Source organism: Cucumis sativus, chromosome 2 (assembly GCF_000004075.3).
Source record: "Cucumis sativus cultivar 9930 chromosome 2, Cucumber_9930_V3, whole genome shotgun sequence".
Taxonomy (NCBI): domain Eukaryota; kingdom Viridiplantae; phylum Streptophyta; class Magnoliopsida; order Cucurbitales; family Cucurbitaceae; genus Cucumis; species Cucumis sativus.
In genome coordinates, this window is record NC_026656.2 from 13,134,844 (window position 1) to 13,146,710 (window position 11,867).

At 34.3% G+C, this 11,867-nt stretch overlaps 1 protein-coding gene across 1 annotated transcript; it reads left to right on the top strand.

Annotated features, from left to right (window-relative positions):
- Positions 1 to 10,258: 10,258 nt before the first annotated feature.
- LOC101215777 (PI-PLC X-box domain-containing protein DDB_G0293730) lies at positions 10,259 to 11,506 on the top strand. The gene has a single exon (XM_004146979.3). It carries the CDS (start codon positions 10,373 to 10,375, stop codon positions 11,327 to 11,329), a length of 957 nt encoding a protein of 318 aa, XP_004147027.1. The 5' UTR covers positions 10,259 to 10,372; the 3' UTR covers positions 11,330 to 11,506.
- Positions 11,507 to 11,867: the final 361 nt, after the last annotated feature.

An 11,867-nucleotide genomic window follows, 5' to 3' on the forward strand; every position in this document is an offset into this window, starting at 1 on the left:
CCATTTTTAACACTTATGTAAGTTTAAGAATTTAACATTAATTTAGAATCGAAAGTTAATGGTGTAATTACAACTATTAGAAGTACGTTTTTTTTTTTTAACAATTAACGAGCCTTTTCTTCTTTTTGTTTTTGAGTAGAGGAATAAAGGCCGCAGGAAAGAAAGAAAGTATTAAGAAAATTGTATATGATGATGATGATGATGAAGAAGGGCAGGCTCTCTTGACTTGGAAGACACCACTCATGATGAAGTTGATGCTCATTTGTATTTCCCTTTAATTTGCAATACAACATAAGTATGGCAAGGCGTAAAAGTGAAGAAAATGGACCAAAGAGTAACTTTACCCTTGAAAGAAAGGGTCTTCAAGACAAATTATGAGGAGATTTCAAGCTTGATATATTGTATAGATGAATTGTTTTTCTTATTATATCAATTTATTTTTAGGTGAAATTTTATATTTGACCTAATATATGACGTTAGAATCCGTGAGGATGGATTTTCAATTCAAAAAAATGGTAACCGACTCAAGGATTGTAAACTCAATGAGTAACTGTTTTGAAAGATTATGTTGAGGATCTCACATTAATTAATAAAAAATGAGGATATCTCGCCTATCTTCATAAGATACGTGAGTTTTACTCTTCTTGATATTATTGTGAATTTGTTTTGAGATTAACTTATGTTTATTGAAAGTGCATATTTAAATATAGTAAAATGAGTAAAAATATTTAGAAAATTTACCTTCTTTTTAAATATTTTTTATTGTTATTTTGAAAAGAACTCAAAAAAAAAAAGACAAAAAAAAAAAAAAGTGAAAAAAAGTGGTTGAGTTGTAGTATTGGAGGTGGAGGCCAAATTTGTGGGTCTCTTTATATCACATGTGAATGGAAAAGAGGGCAAAGTAATTGGGCCACTTGACCCAAGTAGTCAACCTTCATATCATCCCCTCTATGACTTAACCATACATTTTGGAGTCACAATTCATCCCAAGGCTTTCTACCTAAACAGCTTCATTTACACAAATGGTATAGTTGTAAATATAGAGTATTATTTTAAAAAAAAATACAAATATAACAAAATCTGTCAAAATCTATCAATTATAAGAATATCATTACGTATAAATAGCAAGATTTAGTGGAGTTATAAGTGTATATATACATTGTCCATAAAGAAGGAGAAATTGTAAGATTTTCTAATTTTCTTAATTTCTTATTTTTATTATATTTTATATGTATATTTAAATATCTTTTTAATTTTAAATTTTGGAGCCGGCATATTTTATATAGTATATTCTGATTTTGATTTTTACATTTCATGATATATAAATAGAAACACACAACAAATAACAAAAACGTTATCAAATGAACTTTAAAGTATGCATTAATTATAATCTTGAAATAATATTAAGATACAAATAAAAACACAACTTGATCCTATAAGATAAAAATATAACGACATTTTGAAACATATAGTAATTAAATGAAACCAAAACTATATTCAAAACTCATCAAAAGAAAGCCTCTGGGTATATAATTATTTTTGCAAATACGTTCTCTATCATCCATTTTTCCCCAAAGTCTCTTTCTCATCTCATGAAAACTTGTTTTGATCTCTTAACGATTCTCCAAACATGTTATAGAAATTGTAACATTTTTAAATGTAGTTGTAAATTAAAATTATGTTTCTTTTATAAATATCACTAAAAACATCTTCATCAAAATGTTTGAATTTAGTTCACTCATAATTGACAGAAACAATGTTGAACAAAATTAAAGATTGGATCCTTATCGATGTTCTTTTCTCGAAGGAATCAATTTTGTCTCTTGTCTTCCTATCCTTTTATTCTCAAACTCTCTCCTCACCTCGTAAATAATTTATTTATTTTTATTTTAAATCATCCAATTATTTTATATTGATTTGTAACCTTTTAAATATAGTTATAAATTTAAAATATATTTTTATAAATACCCCTAATAATATGTTCATCGAATGACATGGTCATTTGATTTTGCAAAATCTAATCTAGGTTAATTAATAATTGCAATTATACCTTTAAACTTTCGAAACAAAAAATTGAGCTATCAAAATTATTCAAAATTTTGAATTAGACCCTTACACTTAAATAATTGTATGAATTATATTGTTCATGAAACATCCAATATTTCAAAGTGTGCAGAGAATCAGTATTATATTAGATACGTATCAATCTGATACGTTTCTAATATTGCATCTTATCACCGTAATTAAGGTCATTTAGCAATAATCTATCATCGTAATTAAGGTCATTTAGCAATAATCTAGGAATACATTATTGTAATTAGAATATTTTGATCTTTTCCTTATAGGTCGTCCAATTAAGTGTATATGTACCATTGTATTCTTTATTTTACACAACAAATTAATAAGATCTAGAATATTCCCATAATATTCATCATGGTATCAGAGCCAAAACCCTAGATTTACTGTCAACACCGCAACCCAGCCGCGAACACCAGATCTCCCCTCGGTCAATCTTCCTGCTGTAACCTCCTGCAGTGAAGACGCCTGCCGTGAAGACACTTCCGCCATCGCCTCCGTCCAAAAAAAAAAAAAAAATCCACGCGTAGGTCTACTGCAGATCAGACGAACCCAGACGATTGCGCGTCAGCCTTCGCCCGCATCAGTTCACAACTCTAATTTCGTCCGATAATCAGATCAGACGCGTTCATCCCCGTCCAATAACCCAGGTCCGACGAACCCAGCTCCAATTTCGTCCGATAATCAACTCCGATCTCGTCCGATTCACTCTCAGCTCCGATTCACTCTCAGCTCCGATTCACTCTCAGCTCCGATTCACTCTCAGTTTCGATTCACGTCTGTTTTCATCCGAGTCCGTTCGCAGATCCGATTCAAGTTTTGTCTTCATTCACATCAGATCTGAAGACATCCTGCCGTGAAGACACTCACCTGTTGGTAACCCACTGCCGTGAAGTAACATAATTCCAGTGAAATCCCAGCCGCGAACTCCAGCCTCGAACCCTAGATCTAAAGAAATAACGACGAACCAGCAGCAAATCTTCGTCAACAACCAATATTCTGTGAACCAGCAACAACTAATTATCTTTAGATGGAGAAACATGAAATTGCTCGTCCCATTAGCACCATTCTCGATAGAACTAATTATATTACTTGGGCCCACCAAATGAGGAGTTTTTTAATAGGTTGAAAGTTATGGCGTATCGTTACTGGAGATATCACTAAACCAGTCAAACCTACTCCTCCGATGGACACCACTGAAAATATTGATACAGACCCATCTGATGTCACTGTTCAAGAAACGACTGCAGAAACCGACAAATACATTGAACGTCTTGAGGATTGGGATAGCAAAAACCATCAGATCATCACTTGGTTGGGTAACACCTCTATTCCAGCAATTCACACACAATTTGATGCATTTGATACGGCAAAAGAACTCTGGGATTTTCTGTCCACACGTTTTCAGTCTATTGGACTTGCTCACTATTACCAATTGCACTCTCGACTTGTTAGTCTAAATCAGGAGGGAGGACAATCTGTGAACGAGTATCTTGCAACTCTTCAACCAATCTGGACTCAGTTAGATCAGGCAAAAATCAAACCGGAGCATATTCGCCTCATCAAAGTTCTTATGGGTCTTCGCCCAGAGTATGAATCAGTCCGTGCTGCATTGTTACATCGTAACCCTCTGCCGACTCTTGATGCTGCCATTCAAGAAATCTTATTTGAGGAAAAACGCCTTGGCATTGTTTCCTCTCTGCCCTCTGATGTCGCTCTTGCAACCACCCATTCACGATCGGCTAATGAGTCTATTTTCTGCAAAAATTGCAAACTTCATGGTCATAAGTTCGCTAATTGTCCTACTATTGAGTGCAGGTATTGCCACAAACGAGGTCATATCTTGGACAACTGTCCCACCCGCCCACCCCGCCCTCCTGGTGCTCCATATAAACCCAAGTCCTCCACTAAATACAGTTCTCCACCTATTGTTGCTGCTGCTACCTCATCTGATATCACCACACCTCAGAATTTTCAGTTAAATGATCTTCATGACTTACTGAAACAGGTGATCTCTTCCAACTCTACTGCTCTTGCCGTCACTCCAGGTACATCTTGGCTCCTTGATTCAGCTTGTTGCAATCATATGACTGCTGACATTTCATTATTATCCTCACCTATTCATGTTCAATCTCTTCCCTCAATTCACTCTGCTGATGGTAATCATATGCCTATCTCTCACGTTGGTACTGTTAACACACCCACCATAAAACTGTCAAACACCTATCATGTTCCAAAACTCACATTCAACCTAGCTTTTGTTGGCCAACTTTGTGATCTCGGACTAACTGTTATCTTTTCTTCTCATGGGTGTCAGGTTCAGGATTCTCAAACGGGACAAGTGATTGGTACGGGACGGAAGGTGGGACGATTATTTGAACTTACATATCTTCAGCAATCTCCTGAGTTTCCACCCATCTCTGCACCAGTCACCGATACCACTATATATCAGTGGCACCTTCGTCTAGGTCATGCATCCTCTGATAAACTTCGTAATTTAGTTTCTACTGGTAATTTGAATAATGTCTCAAAATTCAGTCATTTTGATTGCTTAAATTGCAAACTTGCAAAACAACCTGCTTTATCATTTCCTAATTCCACCTCTCTATGTAATAAGCCTTTTGACCTTATTCATTCTGACATTTGGGGTCCTGCTCCTTGTACTACCGTTAATGGTTATCGATACTTTGTCTTATTTATTGATGACTATTCTCGTTTTACTTGGATTTACTTTCTTAAACATCGCTCTTCCTTATATCAAATATATGTTGATTTTGCAAATATGATTCACACACAATTCTCCAGCAAAATTAAAATCTTTCGAACTGATAATGCGATGGAATATAAGGACTCTCATCTTCTTTCCTTTCTTGCCCAGCAAGGCACTCTGATTCAACGCTCCTGTCCTCACACCTCTCAGCAAAATGGAAGAGCTGAACGCAAACATCGTCACATTCTTGACTCTGTTCGCGCTCAGCTTCTATCTGCTGCTTGTCCAGAAAAATTCTGGGCGAGGCTGCCCTCACCTCTGTCTATGTCATCAATCGTCTTCCTTCAAAAGTCACTAAAAATGTTTCTCCCTTTGAAAGACTATACGGTACTTCCCCTTCTTACTCCAATCTAAAAATTTTTGGTTGTGCATGTTTCGTATTATTACATCCTCATGAACATACCAAACTTGAACCACGTGCACGTCTATGTTGCTTCTTGGGTTATGGTACTGAACATAAAGGATTTCGTTGTTGGGACCCCATCTCTCAACGATTACGTATATCTCGTCATGTCACCTTTTGGGAACATCGTATGTTTTCTAGTCTTTCTTCATTCCATGAATCTCTTTCAAGTTCTCACCCATTCTTCACCGATCCTTCTATTGACCTTTTTCCCTCACTTGACTCAACACCTGACACTACACCTTGCATGTTACCTATACCTGAGCCCACTCAATCGGACCATATTTCTGCACTCCCGGATCTTTCATCTGCCCCTCTTGAGGAACCTGAATCTACACCAATCCGACGATCTACACGGGTAAGAGAAATTCCCTCTCACCTTAAAGATTACCATTGTTTCTCCACTATCATGTCTTTAGTTGAACCTTCCTCGTATAAGGAAGCCAGCACTAACCCATTATGGCAGCAAGCAATGAATGAAGAACTTCAAGCCTTAGAAAAGACTCATACTTGGGAGTATGTGGACTTACCTCCTGGAAAGAAACCTATTGGCTGTAAATGGATCTTTAAAATCAAAACGCACTCTGATGGCTCTATAGAACGATACAAAGCACGACTTGTAGCCAAAGGTTACTCTCAAGAATATGGCATTGATTATGAAGAAACGTTTGCTCCAGTAGCTCGAATGACGTCTGTTCGTAGTCTTTTAGCCATTGCAGCTGCAAAACAGTGGCCCCTCTTACAAATGGATGTTAAAAATGCATTTCTCAATGGAACTCTATCTGAAGAAGTCTATATGAAACCACCACCTGGTACTACTCCGCCACATCAGAAAGTATGTCTTCTTCGACGAGCTCTCTATGGTCTCAAACAGGCTCCTCGAGCCTGGTTTGCAACTTTTAGCTCCACTATTACTCAACTTGGGTTCACTTCCAGCCCTCATGATTCAGCCTTGTTCACCCGCCAGACACCTAATGGTATTGTACTCCTTCTTTTATATGTTGATGACATGATTATTACAGGCGATGACCCTCAAGCTATATCTGAATTGCAATGCTACCTGGAAAAGCACTTTGAGATGAAGGATTTAGGACCTCTCAGTTATTTCCTTGGCCTTGAGATCACTTTCGTGTCTGATGGTTATTACTTATCTCAAGCAAAATATGCTTCTGACCTACTCAGTCGATCTGGTATTACTGATTCTACAACATCCTCAACACCTCTGGATCCAAATGTTCGACTTACTCCTTATGATGGTTTTCCCCTTGACGATCCTACTTTGTACCGGCAACTTGTTGGTAGCTTGATTTACTTAACTGTAACTCGCCCTGATATTGCGTTCGCAGTTCACATAGTCAGTCAATTCATTGCCGCTCCTTGTACTATTCATTTCACTACTGTTCTTCGGATTCTTCGCTACATTAAAGGCACTTTGGGTCATGGTCTCCACTTCTCCTCACAGTCTTCCCTGGTTCTCTCTGGATTCTCTGATGCTGATTGGGCAGGAGATCCTACTGATAGAAGATCCACCACTGGCTATTGTTTTTATTTAGGTGATGCTCTTATCTCCTGGCGCAGCAAGAAACAATCTGTTGTTTCCCGGTCTAGCACTGAGTCTGAATATCGTGCTCTAGCTGATGCCACTTCAGAATTATTATGGCTTCGTTGGCTTCTTACTGATATGGGAGCCCCACAAACATCATCTACTACTCTCCATTGTGATAACCGCAGTGCCATTCAGATTGCACACAATGATGTATTTCATGAACGAACAAAACACATAGAGAACGATTGTCATTTTGTCCGTCATCATCTTCAAAGCAACACTCTCCGTCTTCAATCTATCTCTACCATTGATCAACCTGCAGATATCTTCACCAAAGCTCTCCATTCTCTTAAAAAAATCAGTTACGTATAACCCTTTATATATGTGAAAGGGGTACACCAAATCAATTTATATATATATATATATATATATATATCAAGATGAATTTTAACTCTAAAACTCATAACTCAATTTCATAAAAATGCTATAACTACAGACAAAACCAGTGACGAATCTAGAAATTTTATGTAGGAGTATTATATAACAAAAGGAAATTATAGCAGACAAGAATAAACTGACATATATATACACAAGTAGTCATAAATTTGATACTTTATGCTTTTGTGGATTATATTTAATATATGTGTTAAATAAACCGACATATATGTACATTAGTTTTTCATAAATCAATGAATCGTCATATTCGATCGTACCTCTATTACATATATATCCATATATATATCTTTGCTTTATAGGTATTGATCATATAATTAATTTTGAGCGTTAATTTTTTATCATTTGTGGGTCAAATTTTAACATTTTTAGAAAAGTATTTTTATTATATTTTAAATTTTGGTCTTCTTCTTTTATAGATAAAATGGTATTTTATTTATGTGTGTATATATATTTGTAAATTAAATGTGACAAAAGGGCAGCCAACTCAACCACTTTGATAGGAATGTTTATGAATGATTGGATGAATCATATTATGTATGTTCTACACGTAGCCCTCTTGAAATTAACCTAATCTTTATTACATTTCATTTTCAAAGAAAATGACACACTTTTGGTTTGCTTATAACCATATAATAAAATCAATTTTAAAAATAATAATCTTTTGCCTTTTGTCTGGTCAATATCTATCTCCCATTATATATATATATAAATAAAAATCTCCTAATTTTATTTTATAATGAAATAATTTGATTGATTTTTTTTTCTTCTAACTACTCTCTAAGTTGAGTTCGTTTTAATTTATACTATTAAATAATCACAAAAGTGAGAATATTTAGATATTTAAAATACATTAAAAGTTTTACGAATTTGGGTAAAAACTTGAATTTTTACACTAAATAATACTCAACATGAATGTGTAACAAATAGTTTTTTCTTTTAGAAAGGTGAAAAATAGGGGGGGGGGGGACTTATACTGTGAACTTTTATAAAAAAAATATTAATTTACGGTCTCAATTTTGATAATTTGTAATGATTTTGTCTTCATACTTTAAAATATGTGATAATTTAGTCAGAAGTGTTGAAATTACTGTTAAGCAAACACTACATGAAAAAGTTTATTTGTCGATGTTAATGTGACAGTTTGTGACCACTTCTACCAACGTGTAGGCATAGATGTTGTCTTTTTTTCAAAAAAATGAAAAAAGAATTATTTATAAAAGAAATATATCTCTTTTAGCTTTAGTTGTAGCTAAATTTTTTGATAAAATATTTCCAAATAGTCTATAAAAAGCAAAATATTTTTAAAAACAATATGAAACATCCAAACGTTAATTTAAATAGTCATAACTATCAATCCTTACAAAAAAAAAGTCACAAAACAAAATAACTTATATATTAAGGAAGAGTAGCAAATCACATTAGTCATTAAACATATAATTATAGGACAAAAATAATTAACTCACATTTTCAAAACAACAGTCAACAATAATACAAAAATCATTAACTAACATTTCCTTAATACACATACGTGAAGACAACATCATAAACGACTCAAAATTCTCAATTCACATTCAAAACAATATACAAAAGCAATATAAAAATCACTAATTAACATCTCTTTAACAGACATTCGAAAGACTAACAACAACATCATAAACATAATTAACTCAAAATTCTCAACCTACATTCAAAAAAGAACATCAACACAACAAAACCCAACAATTCCTAACTCACAATTAATTATAAACTCAACCATATTCAAAACAACACAAAGAATATTAACTCATAACAACTCACATTCAAAACAACACATCTGACTTCAGGTTTAAAGCACACCCAAGAGAATTTTCATATTTTTTTTACAACAAAATGCAGATTTTCTTGTTTGGCTAACAATAAAAAAAAGCAACTTATTCCTAATCAAAACTAAAACCATGCATGCACATAGTTTGGAGGTTGATACTAGTGTCCTATGCATTCATTTTTCTTGTAGTTAAAGTTTAATAAGGATTTCTTGTATATAAATAAAGGGTATTATATTTATTTATTTATTTTGATTGAGGGTTTGTTTGAATATATTTGTTGAGTTAGGGTAATATACGAACTCACAAACACGTAATTCAATTTGAACCAACACTCATTTCTTAATCCTATAATTATTTAAAATCGAACCAAATCAGATTTTTTTTATAAATATATTAGTTCTGTGAGTTTGTTATGGGCCTCCATTGAGAAAAGTCCAAGGCATGTATGATAATCTGAATATAGATCACAACTTAGGTATGGTGAAAATAATGTTGGAGAAAATTAAATAGTTTTGTACAAAAACTGAAAAGAAAAGGAAAAATGTAACAAAACTTATTGATTTATATTTAAAATGATGATGACAGCTATAAACAAAGTGGCCCATAACCATTGACATTGACTCTCCACCAATAATAATAACACAACAAAGGCTGTACCCACCAACCATACAAATGTTTCCAAAATGTAATCAATATCAACTATTTGTATGAATATCAAATATTTGGCTACATCTCCAACTAAGCCTCCTTCTTATTGTTTGTTCCAACCACACCTTCAAATAAGTTCTAAAATATTTATATAGCTCTAATTTTTTTAGCATGCAAATACACATCGTAATGTTTGTCCATATATCTTCAAGTTTTTTTTTTTTTTAAAATTTTAATTTACGTATGAACTATTACTTGTTTATCCTTAATTATATATTATTTTTTTCAATGACATTTTGTTATCTGTTAACATTTTTACTTGTTTTCAATATTAAACTCAAACATATCCTAAAATTAGGATTTATTAAAGCTATGATAACTAAAATTAAACATTACAACAACTTAAATGATATTTTTAACCATCTTTTTAAAAAGTACTTTTAACGTATAAGATTAAATTACAACCACCACGTCCCTATCTCAATTCCACTAAAAAATAAATTTTAAAATAAAAAATTCAATAACAGCTTAACCAAACTTTGAAAAAAATGAAACAAATTAATCACCAAATATCAAAAGATATAATAACCAAAATGGATTTGTCTTAAACATCAAATCTCTATAATTTCAAAGAACAAAAATTCATCGGGAAGTTCTGAAAAATAACAATGGGTTCTCAGGTATCCAAACAAGTGGAACGCCGGAAATCCATTACCACGGAGAAGAAGGTTCTAGCCGACCTCCGAATTAACGCCGGAGAAGATTTCCCCGGTTCCGAATACCGGTCACCGGACAGGAAAAACTGGATGTCAAATCTCGGCACCGAAAGAACCCGCGTGAACCAAATCGTATGGCCAGGGACTCACGACTCCGCCACCAACGTCATCGGAATACCCTTCATCACCCGTCCTTTCGCCCAGTGTCAATCACTCTCCATTTACGAACAGCTCGTGTTAGGTACGCGCCTCCTCGACATTCGAATCCAAGAAAATCGTTTAGTCTGCCATGGAATCCTCTCGACGTACAGCGTCGACGTCGTTTTCGCCGATATAAAGAAATTCCTGGCCGAAACCCAATCTGAAATCGTAATCGTCGAGATCCGAACAGAGTTTGGCCACGAGGATCCGCCGGATTTCGACAAGTACATCGTTGAAAAAATCGGGGAGTTTTTGATTCACAACGATGAGGGGGTGTTTGAGAAGACGATTGCGGAATTGTTGCCGAAGAGAGTGATTTGCATTTGGAAACCCAGGAAATCGCCGGCGCCGAAGGCCGGAGATCCGTTGTGGGGAGGTGGGTATTTGAAGGATAATTGGATTGATACGGATCTGCCGTCGACGAAGTTTGACAGTAACTTGAAATTCTTGTCGGAGCAACCACCGGTGACGAAGAGGAAGTACTTTTATAGAGTGGAGAATACGGTGACGCCGAAAGCGGATAATCCGATATTGTGTGTGAAACCGGTGACGAGGAGGATTCATAAATTTGCTCGGTTGTTTATCAATCAGAGCTTTGCAAAAGGAGTGGCCGATAAATTGCAGGTTTTGTCGACGGATTTCATTGATGGGGATTTTGTTGATGCTTGTGTTGGACTTACAAGTGCAAGAATCGAAGGGAAGGCCTAATTTTTTCTTTAAAATTTGTGTTTTGTGTTATAATATCATCAATGTGTGTAAGTGTTTGTTTGTTTGATTAATTATCTGGATATATTTTTGTGAGAAAATAAGCGTATATACTTATTTGTACTTAGTTAGGGTAATTATGTTATGCCTATGATTAAGTAGTTTTGATTTTTTGAAGCTCGTCTACGTCCATTGAGTGAAATTTATATAGATTGTTGGGCATATACTTTTAGGGGACTAATACAAAATCTTCCACAAATTCTGGTAGTTTGTGGGTGTACATAGGATTTGGGGTTTGTCATGCCAAGTTCGACATCCATATCTTAAGTACTTTCGAACCAGTTTAGAAGTAGAGTTGAGAGATTATAAAACTATGGTTAGCTTGTAGGTTTAATTAGAAAGTTCGTGCACAAGGTTTATATATTTTTTATTAAAAAATCTGCATTTAAAGGTTTGAGAATTATGAGTTTCAAATTCCTTAGTTTTTTTATAATATATATATATTTTTTTTTGTTTATATTCAAAAGTTATATCATTTTAT